Consider the following 18,996-nt stretch of genomic DNA (forward strand, 5'->3'; position numbering starts at 1 on the left):
GCAAGGGACACACTCATGTGAAAGCGCCTTTGTCCTTCAGTTTTTCTTTACGCTTGTGAAAAATGGATGCAATCAAAACGGAAAAAAAGCACACAATGCAATAACAGAAAAAAATTAGCTTGCATGCAAAAAACATCACTTTTTTTCTAAACAGATCCTAACAATCTATATAGATTGTGTGCAAGACACCTCATGGTTTCTATAAAAAAATAAAAAAAATATTGGGCATAAAAATGAGAATGCAGAATAAATAATTCTTTATTTTAAATAATCAGTTTACAAAATGCAGTAAAACAATACTGAAGAGACCTTATCTTCACAATACTGTCTTAGTCTTCTAAAACATAATTTGGGTTGACCACCAAAATTGAGTTTTCCTTCGAAGCTTCATCCATATCAGCTTTGTCATCTATCGATTTTAAATCACATTTACTGAGTTCTATTAAAATATGATCCTTAAAAAATAAAATAAAAAAAAAGTAAATAAACAAACATTGCCTGAAAATAATTATACAAGAAAATCTCTTTAAAGGGAACCTGTCACCAGGATTTAGTGTATAGAGCTGAGGACATGGGTTGCTAGATGGCTGCTAGCACATCCGCAATACCCCGTCCCCATAGCTCTGTGTGCTTTTATTGTGCTAAAAAAACTGATTTGATACATATGCAAATTAACCTGAGATGAGTCCTGTCCCTGACTCATCTCACGTACAGGACTCATCTCAGGTTAATTTGCATATGTATCAAATTGGTTTTTTTACACAATAAAAGCACACAGAGCTTTGGGGACTGGGTATTGCGGATATGCTAGCGGCCATCTAGCAACCCATGTCCTCAGCTCTATATACAAAATCCCGGTGACAGGTTCCCTTTAACTAACATTTTTATCCATCACGTTTACTACTATAAAGCTGCTATGACCAGGACAAGGAAAAATCTGTGATACATGAGGGTATGTATTCAGCTTGGCACACAAGTGTTAACATATACTTTCCCTCTCACCCCATGTAGTATTTGTCAATGCCCAAGTACCATTACAGAGCCATATGTAGAAAACATTACTTTAGTGGCCTTAAATAGCAGTACACAGTGATGCTGCTGCTGCCGCCACCACTATACATTGAAACAAATCATATAAATGTATAGAACTTAGGCTACTTTCACACTGGCGTTTTGGCTTTCCGTTTGAGAGATCTATTCAGGGATCTCACAAGCGGTCCAAAATGGATCAGTTTGCCCTTAATGCATTCTGAATGAATCCACTCAGAATGCATCAGTTTGGCTTAGTTTGGCTCCGTTCCGTCTCCATTCTGATTTGGAGGCGGACACCAAAACGCTGCTTGCAGCGTTTTGGTGTCAGTCTGACGAAACTGAGCCAAACGGATCTGTCCTGGCACACAATGTAAGTCAATTGGGACGGATCAGTTTTCACTGACACAATATGGCACAATAGAAAACAGATCCGTCCCCCATTGACTTTCAATGGTGTTCAAGACGGATCAATTTTGGCCATGTTAAAGATAATACAAATAATTCCATTCTGAATGGATGCATGCGGTTGTATTATCTGAACGAATGCGTTTGTGCAGATCCATGACGGATCCGCACCAAACACGAGTGTGAAAGTAGCCTTAAAGTGGCATTTATCATGGTTGAGAAAAATAATACATGGCACTTACTAATGTATTGTTAATGTCCATATTGACTTCTTTGCTGGCTGGATTCATTTTTTTCATCACATTTTACACTGCTTATTTCCATGGTTACGACCACCCTGTACTCCAGTGTTAGCCATGCTTGCACACTACAGGAAAAAGTGTCGGCCAGCCAGCACAGAAAGCAATATGGTTATCAACAATACATTAGTAAGTGGCTTGTATTAACCCTCTCCACTTGCTGGAGCGACACAACCCCTAAGTAGCAGTGCCACATAATGCCTAAATACCAACATACAGTTCTCAAATACTACCAATATGCAGTCAACTCCATATACAGTATAATAGCACATAGTAGAAAATAATTTTCCAATACAGGAAAGGTACATGAGCATACTTTTTAATACAGTTATATCAAATCAACTGACCCCAGTATGTACAGTAGAATGGTTTAGTCCATAGACCAGTCCTGTATAATGCAACCATGGGCAAACTGAAAATGACTAAAACATGGTCAAGTCATTTAAGGGTACTTTCACACTAGCGTTTCTCATTTCCGGCATAGAGTTCCATCCTAGGGGCTCTATACCAGAAAAGAACTGATCCGTTTTACCCCCATGCATTTTGAATGGAGAGAAATCCGTTCAGGATGCATCAGGATGTCTTCAGTTCAGTCGTTTTGACTGATCGGGCAAAAGATAAAACCGTAGCATGCTACGGTTTTATCTCCGGCCCAAAAAAATGAAGATTTGTCTGAATGCCGGATCTGGCATATTTTTTTTCCATAGGAATGTATTAGTGCCAGATCCGGCTTTCAAAATACCAGAATGCCGGATCCGTCCTTCCGGTCTGCGCATGCTCAGATCCGGTAAAAATGTGAAAAAAAAATCTAAACTGATCATTTGTCCATATGACAAACAGACAGACTGATCCATTCTTGCAATGCAATTTTAAGACTGATCAGGATCCTGATCAGTCTTAAAATGCAATCAGTTTGCCGGATCACGCTGCCGCAAGTGTGAAAGTAGCCTAACACAATGTCATGTGACCTCTGGAATTCAGTTTGAAATAGGGTTACATGAAATAGATATGCTGGGTAAACACATGAGGCACACTGATAAGACATGGTAGATTATAAGCATTATGTATTACAAGAACTACTTCACTATATTTTATATATATTTTCACTATACTTTTTGGCATTCTTACTTATTCATCACCTAGAGAGAGGCAGCCATATTTTTTCGACGTGATATATATTATGGCTGCTTGTATGTAGGTGATACCATGTTGTTAAATAATGTCAGCAACTACATGTCTCAAACTGCTTAAACTGCACTGTGGGACACATATACAGAAAACAAATGGTAATTTTCTTAGTTTTTTTCTGCATCTGTAAAGCTCCAAAAACAAACTTTGATTGTATATGCAAATGAGGATTGTAAATGTCCAGGGGCGGTGTTTATCATTGCAAGTGGCCAGTCCCCTCCCCCAGAGTTACTTGTGGATAACGCCTCCCCTGTTTAGCTTCCAGCCAGCCCAATATCCTCCTGATTTAACTCTACCACGCCTGCACACATCTCCGCTGGGCCCAGGCATGCGCTGTACACTACCTGGGACTGGTGGTGATGTTTGCAGGATTTAAGACACAGGAGTGCGGCATCAGAAGGACACTGGGCTGGCTGAAAGCTAAACAGGGAAAGAGTTATCCACGAGTACCAGGGGCCCCTGGGCACTTGCGATCCTCATTTGCATATACCTTCAAAAGTTCATTTTTGGAGCTTTACATATGCAGAAAAGCCAAACACAGGTACCATTTATTATCTGTATGTGTGTCCCACAGTGTAGTGTAAGCAGTTTGAAATATGTAAAATTGTGAACAGACTCCCTTTAACAAAGTTAACTGTTAACCCCTTAAGGACTATGCCTCTCCGGCTTCCAAAGGGCTAAAACATTTTTTTCTTTTCTGTTCACAAGGGCTTATTTTTTGCAGGACAATTATATATATTTTTTAAATGGCGCTATTTGATTTGCCATACATTGGACTGAAAAATGGTAAAAGACGTTTTTAGTGGGATGAAAAAGGGCACTTCTGAAATTTTTTTTAGTTTTATTTTACAACATTAGATTAGATAACTGACACCCTTATTCTGCAGGGCAGTACATGTATGACAATGCCACAATTATACAATTTCTACTAAGATTCCATACTTAAAAATTAATGAAAACCTTTGTAAACATGTTTTTTGGGCATTACCATATTCTGATGGGATCATAAAGATGTAATTTTTCCATTTGGAATAGATCTATACAACACAGTAGTTTGGACTTTGAGACTAAGTAATGAACATGCAATCTTTTGATCACTTATACTATAGACTGCAATAGTTTAGTATTGAAGTCTATGGTATTTTTGGCAGCAGGGCTTAAGAAATTGATTCACAAACCGTACTTTAGCAACAGTTCACTCAAATGCATCAGCGTGAAGAAAACCCATACTTGACAGCTATTCAAATATGTGATCCCAGAAACAGATGACATAATGCCATGACAAAAAAAAAAAAAAAAAAAAGCCAAATCCTCTTCAAAAAGATATGATCTTAAAGGGATGCTTCCATCACAAAGTTTACATTGCAACCTGTGCATCTGTTAACACTGATTATTTAAGCTCCAACACATACTACTTACTATAGGACCAGTTCAAACTCCAATCATGTTGTACTGCAAGCTCCTAATAATTAAATATCCCCAGATTAAAGTCATTGCACCATATAAAAACCCCAATGTTTTAATGTAGTCAGCTATGACTTTCTTTTAAGGTGCTGCCACACGTCACAGAAGTGCTGTTTTTTGATGTGACAAGAAACAAAAGTCCAAAAGACAGCAATCCTAAAGCCTGACATGCACAAGCAAGATGAATACGATGTGTCAGTGAAGTCCTGTTTTAATCTCCGCTCCTCTGACAGGATCGCACAGCATTATATTTATAATGCTGTCTGTAAAATACAATATATTTCAGGACTAAGGGTTCCACAGCCCAACCTGCGGCCCTCCAGCTATTGTAAAACTAAAACGCTCACAATGCCCTATTGTAGGCTTATTGTTGTAGGCTGTCCAGGCATGCTGGGAGTTGTAGGTTTGGAACATCTGGCGGGCCGCAGGTTGGGCATCCCTGTTATAAATTATTAGAGGAGTAGAGGGCAGAATGGGATCTCTCACCGACACGTGCTGCAAGTTTATTGCATTCAACTCTTTCGTGTGTGTCTGATCTAAGGATAATCCACTTACAAAATACAGCTCATATTTTCAACACATTTTTCATGCGTTTGACAGTTTTCCAACACTGAGGACCTAAAAGACGATTGACTGTCATTAAGTCTTAAATGAAAAAATAAATTGCAACATGTTTATTTCCACCATTTACTGCTCATAACTAATGAGATGCCCGTGTACTACAGTTTTACAGTTCTGGGTACCAATATTCCAATGTAACTGTAGTTGTGTAGGTTTATTACTTTTGTAGTGGATTTGTTAGTAACATTAATTTTACTAAAAGCTTTACTTTCCATTTGTTTACCTGTAATATACTGGCATGTAGATATATACAAGGATGACACAGCACATTTTGCATGTGAGAAATACTATTGAGGTTTTTTAGGTAAAGAAAATTCTTACATAGACTAGGGGCCAAAAGAGCTGCTCCGACATCTATGTTTCAGATGTAATCAGATCACGAGTTTGAGACCTGGCAGAGACCAGGTATAGGGGTCAAATGACAATCCCATCTTGTGCTATGAATGCATTACACAGGACTGACCTGTGTTCTATAGCAAACAGAGCTCAGCTGCACTCATTGTACATGGGAAGAAGTTTAAACGCATGTTTATTAGAAAATAGAGTGGTTTTCAACTTTATAAAGAAATAAATGAGAAATAAAAAGCAGAATAACCCTTTAAGTTTATAGATTGAAGTAGCTGTGAAAATAGTACATTAATTGCTCCAACATAGGAGATCTTCTAATCATTCAAACTTTACATCCTCTTGTAGACTAGACTTAGGTTTTAATGCCATCTACTGAAAATATATCAAAATACTGAAAGGAGCAAAAGGCTATGATCATACACTATATGGGAGACCGTGGGAGTATTCCTGGGGGAACATGGAGTATTTCTTTTGGGGGGTATATTCCTCATGTCAAGAACCTACAATCTAGACTATTTTTTTAATCTCTTGATACACAGTAATCCAAAAGAAATAAAACATTTTACACCAATGAAGGTTTCTTGTGTAACAGTACAATGATACTTACATAATTAATTAGCCTGTAAATTACTTTTTCAATTAAACGTTTTCGCAGTATTAGTTCGGTTTCAGTTTCAATGTCACTTTCAATTTCCTTTAGGTACCAATTGACCAGGTCACTTTTTGTCAGATGGCAGTCTTCTTCAGCTGTAAAAATAAACTGCATCAGTTTATGTGAGGATGAGCCCATATGCCAAAAACCTCACCAACATGAAGCTTTAGAGAAAATTAGAAAAATGTTCATATGGATTGTTAAGGGTCATGAAGTTTCAGATAAACAGCAGTTTTAACAATTAAAAAATAGGTCAGTTTGCAGTAAAACTGCATGTTGCTTTGTTTTTCCATCACACAGAGGTTCCACTATGGCCAATCCCTGTGAACCCACCCTTTTTGAAAAACATTCCACCCCAAACCTCACTCCTGTTTTGTTTTTTTATATAATATTAAGTATTGGAAATATTTAACATGGAAACCAACATAAGAAACTTTGAAGTATACATATATCTGACACTGGTTTATGCCATTTTCTCCTTTTAAAACAAACATGTTTGAAAATAACCTTTCGGTTTAACTTACACTCTTCCATCTTTTGCATGTAGAAAACAAGCAAGTTAGAGATTTGTTTGTACTCTGTAAAAGACATTTTAAATTGAACACTTTGATCCGATTTCTCTTTGGTTTCTTCAGGTTTGTTTGTTTCCATAGCTTCTTCTATGTTATTGACGGTGGGGTTGTCTTCCTCCCCTATGGTAGATAATTATTAATAGTTATATTTTATAATTTGCAAGAGGAGTAAAAATTGGTTGGTGTGAAATTTGGGATATCCAGGAATATTTTTTCAAAAAACCTGGCTTTTTTCCACAGAAATAGCACAGCTCCTAAACATTTGCTGTGTCTTGAATGCACCTAATACAGACAACTAGATTTTATGATTTTTTTTTACAAACTCATACCCCTATCCATACGAAAAAGAATGAAGGGTCTAATCACTGAGGGTCTGACCGCTGGGATGCCCACTAGCCCCCCCCTCCAAATAAAAAAAAAAAAATAAAAAATCTAAATTCCCCTGAGAAACAAGTTAATTATGACCACTGGAGTTTATTATGTTGGAAATTGCTATGTGGCGGCAGCGCGGGGAAATTGCTAGGTGGGGAAATTACTATCTGGGGCAGTGTGGTTGAAATTACTATGTAGGGGCAGTGTGGGGCAAATTACTATGTAGGGGAAATTACTGTGTGGGGGCAAACTACTATCTGTGGGCAGTGTGGTGGAAATTGCTATATGGGGTGTTGCTATTGGAAAGGCACTGTAGGGGCAAGTCTATTATTTTTGGGGACACTATACAAGGATTATTGCCTGGAGCACAATATAGGGGGTTATTACTGGGGGCACTCTAGGGGACATTATAGCTGCTGTGGACACTATAGGAACTTTTGGGGTAATTTATCAAACTGTTGTAAAGCAGAACTGGCTTAGTTGCCCATAGCAGCCAATCAGGTTCCACCATTCATTTTTGACAGCTCTTTTGGAAATACAGTTCTACTTTACACCAGTTTGATAAATGACTCCAATTATGTCTATTAGGGTCACTATATTTTTTTCAGCAGTATAGTATCTGGGGCATTGGGGAGCACAATGGGCACAGTATTGAGTGGCAGCAGGATGACACTGTGGGGACACCAGGATGGGGAGGTTGATTGAAAAATTGAATAATCGAACGTGTCTGTTACAAACTGTAGAGACAAGATGTGGCTGAATTTGCCATGGTGGTCTGGGTCAAATGGAGAAGAGGAAAGAGAAGGTCTACATGACAGGAGATGTCACTGGATGTAAGAGGTATGTGGTGCTGTATTCTCCATTTCTTTTTTATTATAATTATATGCATTTTAAATTTGGCGACCAAGTTTTTCAGTTTAGGATGCAATTTGGGGTATTTTTTTTGTCTGAAGAGGTCATATGGCCTAGGAAGAAACTGGCGCTCATGAAGCACCGTAGCCTCTTCATATAAAAAATAAATAAAAATAAACTAAAATGGAGGGAGGGGCACCTGATTATGTAAGCCCCACAAAGTGACCTCAGAGCTGAACTGGGTGGTTTGTACTTTTTTTTTAAATAAAAAACATAGTGACTGAAATTTACCATTATTATGAAGTACAATGTGTCACAAGGAAACAACCTCAGAATGACTTTGACTTATCCAAGCATTCCAAAGTTATTACCACATAAAGTGACATGTCAAATAAAAAAAAAACGGCCTGGTACTTAAGTTGAAAAATGGCAGGGTCCTAGTAACATAGTAATGTGCCATATCATCAGTGTTGTCCCATAAAACAAACTAACATACAGAGATGGCCCAAACTATTCGCCGGCGAACATCGCTTGTTCGCCGCGGCGGGCCAACATATGTGATGTTCGGTCCGCCCCCTATACGTCATCATTGAGCAAACTTTGACCCTGTACCTCAGTCAGCAGACACATTCCAGTCAGTCAATCAGCATACCCTCCCTCCCAGACCCTTCCACCTCCTATCAAAAAGAAAGGACAGCATCCATCTTAGATTCATTCTGAAGCTGCAGTGTTAGTTAGAGCAGGTGCTGAATTAATAGGGAAATAGTTAGCTAGGCCAGTGTTCTGTGTCCACTCCAGTCCTCAAAGACTCCTCTGCTGTAAGAACAGTGCCCTGACAGCACCCCAAAAAGCCCTTCTTAGGGCTAGTACATCAGTCTGTGTGTATATATATATATATATATATATATATATATATATATATATATATATATAAAATATTTTACAGTTGCCTGCCAGCAGACCGTACTGTGCCCACTGCCCACCACTCCTCATATCTGGTGGCACAGTACCTTGCAGATACAAAAGTAAAAAAAAAAATGTATCTAATATAATTGCAGTTGCCTGCCAGTGTGTGTCAGGCCCACAGACTGTACTGTGCCCACTGCCAGTGCCCACCACTCATATCTGGTGGCACAGAACCTTGCAGATAAAGTAATACAATTTTTTTTATCTGTAATATAATTGCAGTTGCCTGCCAGTGTGTGTCAGGCCCATAAACTGTACTGTGCCCACCACTCATATCTGCCACTAAAGTCCTACGCATCGCTACAGCCCTTCGGGGTCCACCCTCAAAACGACTCAACCGACAGGTAGCAGACTACCTCGCCTTAACTGCAGATATCGACACACTGAGGAGCGATGAACCCCTTGACTACTGGGTGTGCAGGCTTGACCTGTGGACTGAGCTATCCCAATTTGCGATAGAACTTCTGGCCTGCCCCGCTTCCAGTGTCCTGTCAGAAAGGACCTTCAGCGCAGCAGGAGGTATTGTCACTGAGAAGAGAAGTCACCTAGATCAAAAAAGTCTAGATCACCTCACCTTTATTAAGATGAATGAGGAATTGATCGCGAAGGGACTGACCGTGGGTGATGCATTTGACTAAAAAAGGCCTGATGAGATGCCTTGGGCTAAAAATGGTCCACACGCTGCTGTATTTAATCTCTGCATGCCGAATGACTTACGTGACTTCTCCGCGACCAACTAGGGTTCAAGCCGCAATGTTTTCGTGCACTTTCTGCCTGGAAAACATCAATTTTTCCAGGCCACAACAATACCTAATTTTTCAGGCATGTGTACATGCCTCTGGTGCTGCACTGTGGCTGCAAAAAAAAAAAAAAAAAAAAAAGGCACATACATGTGTCAACCCCCCTGCGTGATAGTTATCTTGTTGTGGTCAAGGGGCTTGCGTATCACAATGAAGCGATCACCTCTGAGCATGTTGGCTATGTTGGCACACCCCAGATGATAAGGTCGTTGCTTCATTGTGAACAGACCAAAAGCGATCAGCTGGATAATTTTGCATAGAAAAAAAAAACAGTCATTTTCTTTGTGATCATCTAAGGTGATCATTAAAGCCTACAAGGCCAACAATGGGCCCACACTGCAGAATCATTGTTTTCTGGGTCACTTGACTGTCACTGAACTACCTCAGCACGACCATAGGCTTTGAAAAACTGCCATCACCTGCAATCTCCCAAACGTGCGCACGAGCACAGTCATCACTACACCAAGATTGACGCATAGAGGAATAAAATTATGTCATGAGTGTGTCAACTATTGACAACTCTTTGCAGTTGTCTAAAAATCTCTTTGATACATGTCCCCTTATAGGGGACGTAACAGGGATTAAACTGATAAGACTAGTACTACTTCACACACCACTCATATAGGGTGGCACAGTACATTGCACGGCGCACGCGCCGTGCCCCAGATTGTTAGTAAGAGGACCGACCAACCGTTTATTTCCATCTCCCGGTTCCTAAAATCTATTCCATACACCGGCCCCTTTTTTAAATAAAAATAAAAGTAAATGAAGAGAAAAAAAAAAAAAAAGGGACAGCCTCTGCGGAGCTGGGTATTTTTCAACCACGTTACTGAACACTCATGCGTCCTTTTGCGGAGGTGACAAACCTGGTCAGTCAAACCCAAGGCAACATCATCGACCTCATCCCAAATGCTTTTTTTCTGGAGCGTGCCCTGCGAAAAGTGCTGGATCAGGCCGTAGATGAGCATGAAGAGGAAGAATTGTGGTCACCATCACCACCAGAAGCAGCCTTGTCGTCAATTGCTGGACCTGCGGCAACGCAGAGAGGATTCTGAAGAGGAGTCAGAGGAGGAAGGTGGAAGACCAACCACAGAAGGCGTCCCAGGGGGCTTGTTGTCACCTTTTGGGGACCCTTAGTGTTGTACGTGGCTGGGTGGAGGAAGAGACCTTCAATGACATCAGTGAGGACAAGGAACGGGACATGGCTAGCTTGGTATCCAACCTTGTGCAAATGGGGAGTTTGCTGTTGTGCAAATGGACTGTTTGCGGTGCGTTAAACGGGGAGTTTGGTCCATCACAGTTTGGTCTGTCACTGTGAAGTGGGCGTAACCCTCACACTACCTGATCGATATAACATCATACCTGATGGTTTAAAGCACGTTATTCCAAACAATTTAGGAATGTTAGGTGATTTATGCCCTTTATAGATTAAAACCCGACTCTGCGTCAACTACGGAATTTTTCATCGGAGTTTTGCCATGGATCCCCCTCTGGCATGCCACAGTCCAGGTGTTAGTCCCCTTGAAACAACTTTTCCTTCACTATTGTGGCCAGAAAGAGTCCCTGTGGGTTTTAAAATTCGCCTGCCTATTGAAGTCTATGGCGGTTCGCCCGTTCCTGAACATTTGCGGAATTTCGTGTTCGCAAATGGAAAATTTTATGTTCGCGACATCTCTACTAACATAGTGTATAAGGCCGAAAAAATACATTTGTCCCTTCAGTTCGGCCTGTTATACTGCAAGTTGATCCAGAGGAAGTAAAAAAAAAATATATATATATATAAAAAACTGTGGGGTACAAGCCAATTTCCCCCATTTTAGTTAGAAAAATTCCTAATCAGGCAATCAGAATAACACCTTGAATCAACAACCCCTCTCTAGAAGCTATAGCCTGTAAAATTATTACACTCCAGAAATTCATCCAAGCCTCTCTTGAATTCTTTTATTGTACTCCCCATCACCACCTCCTCAGGCAGAGAGTTCCATAGTCTCACTGCTCTTACCGTAAAGAATCCTTTTCTACGTTTGTGTACAAACCTTCTTTCCTCCAGACACAGAGGGTGTCCCCTCGTCACAGTCCTGGGGATAAATAGATGATTGGAGAGATCCCTGTTCTGTCCCCTGATATATTTATACATAGTAATTAGATCTACCCTCAGTCGTCTTTTTTCTAAAGTGAATAACCCTAATGTTGATAATCTTTCAGGGAACTGTAGTTGCCCCATTCCAGTTATTACTTTAGTTTCCATCCTCTGAACCCTCTCCTGCTCTACTATGTCTGCCTTGTTCACAGGAGCCCAGAACTGTACACAATACTCCATGTGTGGTCTGACTAGTGATTTGTAAAGTGGTAGGACTATGTTCTCATCACGGGCATCTATGCCCCTTATGATGCAACCCATTATCTTATTGGCCTTGGCAGCAGCTGCCTGACACTGGTTTTTACTGCTTCGTTTGCGGTTTATTAAAATTCCTAGGTCCTTTTCCATGTCAGTGTTACCCAGTATTTTACTATTTAGTATGTACGGGTGATTTGCATTATTCCTTCCCATGTGCATAACTTTACATTTGCCAGTGTTAAACCTCATCTGCCACTTCTCTGCCCATGCCTCTAATCTATCCAGATTTACTTTTACATTCTGCATTTCATCTGACAGTTTATTTTCCTTAGTGAATACAGTGGAGAAAAAAATATTTCATAGCTTTGCCTTCTCCTTGTCACTCTCTGCAACTTCCCCCGCATTGCTCTGTAGAGGGCCGACACCTTCAGATTTATACTTTTTACCATTTATATAATTGAAGAATATTTTAGGGTTAGTTTTGCTCTCTTTGGCAATTAATCTCTCGGTCTCTAGTTTGGCGGCTTTTATTTGATTTTTACTCATACATTTATTGTCCTCCTCACACATCACTAATTCCAGTTCCCCAGTTTTATTAGTCCTGAAGGGGTTAATTATTAGTTCAGCAGAAAATGTTGCCATTTACAAAGAAAAAAAAATGCTAAAAACATTGATAATTTGACACCTTTTTTTCCCCCCAAATAAATAGCTCTGTAAAATGTGTGTGTGCCCATTACATTTTGGAATATAAAAATGGAATATAAACATACCTTCCATGTTCTTCTCATCTTCACCTGGATTGAAGCTAACATCCGGTGTATCCACACGGATTATTGATTTGTTCAGCAGCCTGAAGGCTTCTTTCACATGCTTTGGGTGAACCTGAAGTGTGAAAAGATACATGTCGAGCTTTTTGAACATCTGGTCCCATGTCAATGACAGAGGATGTACAGTATCTTATGAGCCACACTATCTTACATTGTATTTTAGATACAAATATGATGGTGGTGTATTATATGCAGTTTTTCTATATTTCAGGCTCAGCAATACCTTACCTCATCTGAGCAGTGCATGCGAGCCATGCTTTCAGACAATCTGATCAAACTTTCAAGCTGTCTGACTGTAATTCTCCATGCAGATTTTGTCACTCCACTACAATCACGCTGTCTAAGGCGGCGGTATTGTTCCACAATGAACTCTTCTGCTTCCTTTATGATCTTTATATTGCAAAAAACACCACATTTCACATGAACAGGACTAAAATAATTTAACAAATAACAGATATACGTATACAGTACATATATACACCCACACCAGAAAACCTCTGACACAACTATCCAAAACTACCAATATCACAGTAATAATCTAGAACATTAAAACTGCTGACAGGTGAAGTGAATAACATTGAAAGCTTCCCTAGGGGTAGGAAATAGATAAGATAGTGAACAGTCAGCTATCGAAAAATACATGTTTTTGAAGCAGGAACATTGGGCAAGGAAGGGTGCGAGACTTAAATGGTCAAACTTTGATGGCTATGTGACTGGGTCAGAACATAAAAAAAAAAAAAAAAAAAAAAAAAAAATTGGGTGTGCCTGGTATGCAGTACTCCATATATTTCATAACTGGGTCCACGGAAGAACAACAAATTGATAGGTGACCATATCAAGGTTGCACAAGGCTCAATGATTCACACCGAGAATGAAAGCTGGCCCAATCAATCACTCAAGTGCTACAGGAGCATAAACTGCTGGAGAAATTATTCCTGCATATAATATAAATGTACCAGAACATGCAGTTGCTGTGTATGGTGCCGTGCAGCTGCAGACTGGTCGCAGTGCCCACACAGATTGCTGCCCATCACAGAAATATTCTTGAAGGCAAGTAAAAACCCATCATTGAAATATACAAAAAACAAAAACGCACAATATTACTTCACATTAAAAACGGCATAAACAGCTTACATATGTTGGGTCTGTATGACTCATACACATAGCCAGGGGTCTTACTTTCTAGAATCTAGATGCCAGCTTAGGTCCCAAAACTAACCTTCATTAACCAGGAGTATTGCTCCAAAACAACCAACCCCCTAGGATTAGTCAGCTGTGAACGTCTGTCGCATTATGCCCATCACTTACAGAGCCTACAATCAGCAAGTGAGCATCAGAACTGGACCATAGAGCAATGCAACTACTTGGCCTGATTTGAAGAATCAGTTTCTTGTATATTGTATAGGATGCCTGGGTGCATAATTATCTTATCTCATTATCCTGTATACAATTAAGAGACCTTTCAATTATTGTTAAAGTGAAAAGCAAATACTAATAACTCACTTTTGGCTGGAATTGACGAGCAAACAGCAAATACCTCTGCACGTCTTCAATTGAATACACTCTCTCTATAGACTCCTCATTTCTTGCATGTAAATCAACAATCCTTCGTGCTATAGCATAGTCTGTTACCTAAACATGAAACCCAAACAAACAATGGGAAAAAAATGGGATGTCTAATGTATCCAGAATATATATATTTTTTCATTTATAGAAGAAAAGATGCTGAACCTACAAGCCTAGTTCTCCTCTTAGCTGAGAAGAGGAGATTATATTATCCCGTCTTGGTAATGCTCTGTGAACTAAATAACCTCTTCTCCAGGTTTATAGAATATACCTATGGCAATACATTGTAGCTAATCCCCAGGACATGAGATATTTGTCCTGGAAATGTATCTGATATTATTTCTAGATCAGCCTATTATATGTACTGTACTTCATAGCATAGTGTAACAAAATAGAATATACACTATATATAAAAAGCATTTTAATTATTATTATTTTTGTTCTAATTACACTACCCAAGAAATATCTGGGAGGAAAAGAAACACAATCTAACTGCATTTTTTTTTATTATGCTATAATTTGAGACATTCTATGTCATCAAATACTAAATAGCTCTTTAAATATCACAAATGTACACAGTCAACTTTCCAATCTGGGGTTATCTGTTCTAAAGAAGTTTCAGAGTCTGAAAATGTCAAATATTTTTATTTTATTTTTGTTTTAAAGTATTTACCTCATTGCATTCATCCACTAGAATAAAGAAAAGGTCAAATCTGGACATTATTGGAGCTGAAAGATTTACATTGTGCTTCAGTGACTTTGATCGTTCATATCTTCCACCAACAGGATTTGCTGCTGCCAAGATGGATGTACGAGCATTTAATGTGGCCTTACAACAAACAAAAAAAAAAAAAAAAGGTGGATATAGTCAGTTTGGAATGGTTTTTTAACCATATTACATAGAGTCTAGGTCAACAACATAAAATTCATTTTATATGAACATATTACAAAATTGCAAATACAATTTTAAATCAAGAAAATTATGATCACAGAGAAAAAGGGTAAAAATGGATGAGTGAATATCTAAAACAAAAATCACAACAGTAAGTTGGCTGTTTTAGATATACTGGGTAGTGATGAGCGGGAGGTGCCATATTCGATTTTGCGATATTTCGCGAATATTCAATTGAATATTCGTGTTATATTCGTCGAAATTGAATATTCGTAAATATTCCAATTATCGCGATTAATATGCGATTTAATTAATCGCGTATTGCGATTTTTTCCTTTTCTTAGGCAACGTTCCTATGACTAATTGACTATGGCTAGGCTATATGTGTATTTTACGAATATTCTTAATATTGCTCTAACTTCGTCTTTTAGAATATTCGTAATATTCTAAAAGACGAAGTTAGAGCAATATTACGAATTTTCATAAAATACACATATAGATTGTAATTTAGCTAATATAGTGCTATAATCTTTTTTTCTCAAATTTTTGTTGTCTCTGATGAACTTAAGTTTTGTAAAATATGTACACTATTAAAAAAATACTATATTAGTATATTAGCTAAATTACAATCTATATGTGTATTTTACGAATATTCTCAATATTGCTCTAACTTCGTCTTTTAGAATATTCGTTTTATTGCTCTAACTTCGTCTTTTAGAATATTACGAATATTCTAAAAGACGAAGTTAGAGCATTAAGAATATACGTAAAAAGTTGAAATCGCTATTTCAATTATTATAAGGTGAATTAATCAAATTGCAATTTCAACTTAGCACTGCTATATTCCATATTAGGCTAGAATAAACGAATATAGAATATAGCAGTGTAAAGTTGAAATCGCAATACGATTATTATAACTTGAAATAATCGAATTGCGATTTCAAGTTTTTACGTATATTCTTAATATTGCTCTAACTTCGTCTTTTAGAATATTACGAATATTCTAAAAGACGAAGTTAGAGCAATATTAAGAATATACGTAAAAAGTCGAAATCGCAATTCGATTATTAAAACTTGAATTAATCGGACTGCGATTACAACTTATCACTGCTATATTACATATTAGGCTAGAATGAACGAATATGGAATATAGCAGTGTTAAGTTGAAATCGCAATTCTATTATTATAACTTGAATTAATCGAATCCCGATTTCAGCGTAATTCTCAAATCCGACAGTACATTCTAGTATATGGAGACGTTCCCATGGTGATGGGGACGCTCCATGAGCACGGAAGTCGGCAGAAGCAGCAACGGGCACTGACTGGAGCAGTAAAAAAAATAAAAATCGAATATTCGATTTAGCAAATATATAGAACGATACTCTAAATATTCGCGAAATCTCGAAATTGCGATATTCGAGAAAAAAAAATTGCAATTCGAATATTCGCGCTCAACACTAATACTGGGACAATAAGCCTCAAAACATTCTAACACCACTAGAAATCTACAAAATAAGACTACAGTAACTTATTTAAATCAGATTCACTTTCTTGAGTCATATATTGAAAGTGCTTTTTTTAACAGTTTCAGCCATACTTTAAAGTCAACGTCCACTTAACACCATGTAGTTTTTATCTCCAAACTTCTGTCCTGACCAGTTTTACAACATACTTTAAAAGGATTAGAGCTCCATTTTTATGTTAGAGCTCCAAATCCACCTCTTCCTTTCACACGGCCATAGAGGTGGAAAGAACCTATCAAGCAGGTACAGAGTTAAAAAATCATGCAGTATGCACGAACATGACAAAGAATGGAGGACAGTATCCAGAGCTTTAATCATTCCATTTTCTACAAGTCTATATAAATGATAGTAAAGGTACCATCTAGAGATGAGTGAATCAAATTTGTTGTCTTCAGTTTCTACCTAATCCTACATTTTTGCAATTTGTTTCATAGAGATCATTCAAATGGCAATCTGACAGATCAAAAGACTTTAGAAAGCATCTGCCAAAGAGAATTTTTGGACTTTTTAATGGAAAGAAAAGCAAATAAATAAACATCTGACAGTGTAGCCTGTCTAGACAGGCTTATTGTTACCACCCACCACCGCCCATTTACCCACAGCTATATCACCTTGACATTACTAATGCTGCCTATGCATTAAAGAGCTTGAGAGGGGTTGGATACAGTCCTAGGAGACCTCAGAGTGCCATATATGACTTTTCAGGGCAGCTGGGGCACATTCTATTCGGGTAAAAAAAAAAAAAAAATCCAAATTGAATCTGAGGGCCAATACGCTCCTCTCTAGTGCCATCATATTAGTTAGCTGTGTACAAGTGCAGTGACAATCATAATGGCTGACTGATTAAGTCATGAAGATGCATATTTTATGATTATTGCACTCTGTACCAACAAATGTTTTTGATATGATACAATTTTGACTGCAATTGAGTTCAGGGGGGGTATAGGTCTACCAGTCATTTCCTTTTCATGAGAGCTGCAAGCAACCAGAACACTTGCAGCATTTTTCTTCATAGCTGGCTGTATGGAAGTCAATGTACTTGAGCTCTATGAAACCATTATAAGCATATATTATGAAATGCTCATAATTTTGGAACAGTTTAGAAAAAAAAGGGAGTTCAAAAAGTGTTCATAAAAATAACAATTATTTCTGCACGTCTTGTTCCTTATGTAATGCCAGCATATTCTGCATTATTGAACAGGGAATATCTGTTGCATCAGTTTCCATGGACGCAAATTTCGTGATTGTGGAATGCTGGCTTACAAAAATGAATTTCCACAAGTGCATTTAATCTAACTTGAAAAATACACTGTTAGAGTCTGATCGATTATTTTTAATATTCTCTCTGAACCGCACATCAAGAGTATTTCCCAATGCATACCTTTGTAAAAGGGAGAGGTTGGCTTTGACTGCAATTTTAAAGAGAACTTGTCACTAGTGATGAGCGAACTTCTGTTTTAAGTTCGGCATCTAAAGTTCGGCTTCCGGTTAGCGGAGAATCCCGATATCGATTCAGAATTCCGTTGTGGTCCGTGGTAGCGGAATCAATTATTGATTCCGCTACCACGGACCACAACGTTATTCGGAATCCATATCGGGATTCTCCGCTAACCGGAAGCCGAACTTTAGACGCCGAACTTAAAACAGAAGTTCGCTCATCACTACTTGTCACCACAAAATGAAGTGCAATCTGAAAGTACAATGTTACAGAGCAGAAGCTGAGCAGATTGATGTACATTTGTGAGACAAGATTCAGTAAAACCCCTAATGTATTAATTTATATCAGTTTTTTTTTTTCGCTTCCTGTAAAAAGCTACAGGGGGTGGTGTTATCATTCGACTCAGCTCCTCCTTCTCTATAATATGGTGCTTCTAGAATGCATTGCATTTTGTGGTGACAGGACCTCTTTAAAAATAACTTGTACTGTTTTCTACTGAAGCCATCTTTATAGGAAACAGCAGACTTAATGTACAAAAAAAAAAAATACGCAGAGGCACTGGCCAACTTTATGTCGTCATCTGCTGGGTCCATGGAAGACTATGGATATGTTTTATATATGTACTGTAAGCTTTCCCTGTGCATACACCAAACATTTTCTTCACAACAAGTGTGAACAGAACCTAAGAGAGGAAACATTGCAGTCTGTTATTTTAGTCTGACATCACATATGTCAATGCACCCTGCATCCTGCTGTATTAGCTGTAACAGTAGTTTGTCACCGTTATTAGAGCTGAGTGAAGTTTTGTAGAATTTGATTTGGCTGCTTCGCTGAATTTTAC

The 18,996-nt window shown here is 38.3% G+C and overlaps 1 protein-coding gene across 1 annotated transcript in view; it reads right to left on the reverse strand.

Moving 5' to 3' along the window:
- Positions 1-329: 329 nt before the first annotated feature.
- LOC122939065 (maternal DNA replication licensing factor mcm6) overlaps positions 330-18,996 on the reverse strand; it is a 120,696-nt gene continuing 102,029 nt past the window's right edge. Inside the window, exons 11-17 of the mRNA XM_044295011.1 lie at positions 14,976-15,131; positions 14,240-14,368; positions 12,965-13,126; positions 12,680-12,791; positions 6,534-6,701; positions 5,965-6,104; positions 330-455 (exon numbers count right to left, since the gene is read on the reverse strand). Coding sequence (XP_044150946.1) covers positions 330-455; positions 5,965-6,104; positions 6,534-6,701; positions 12,680-12,791; positions 12,965-13,126; positions 14,240-14,368; positions 14,976-15,131 — 993 coding nt within the window. The remainder of the gene's footprint in view (positions 456-5,964; positions 6,105-6,533; positions 6,702-12,679; positions 12,792-12,964; positions 13,127-14,239; positions 14,369-14,975; positions 15,132-18,996) is intronic.

Source organism: Bufo gargarizans, chromosome 5 (assembly GCF_014858855.1).
Source record: "Bufo gargarizans isolate SCDJY-AF-19 chromosome 5, ASM1485885v1, whole genome shotgun sequence".
NCBI lineage: Eukaryota > Metazoa > Chordata > Amphibia > Anura > Bufonidae > Bufo > Bufo gargarizans.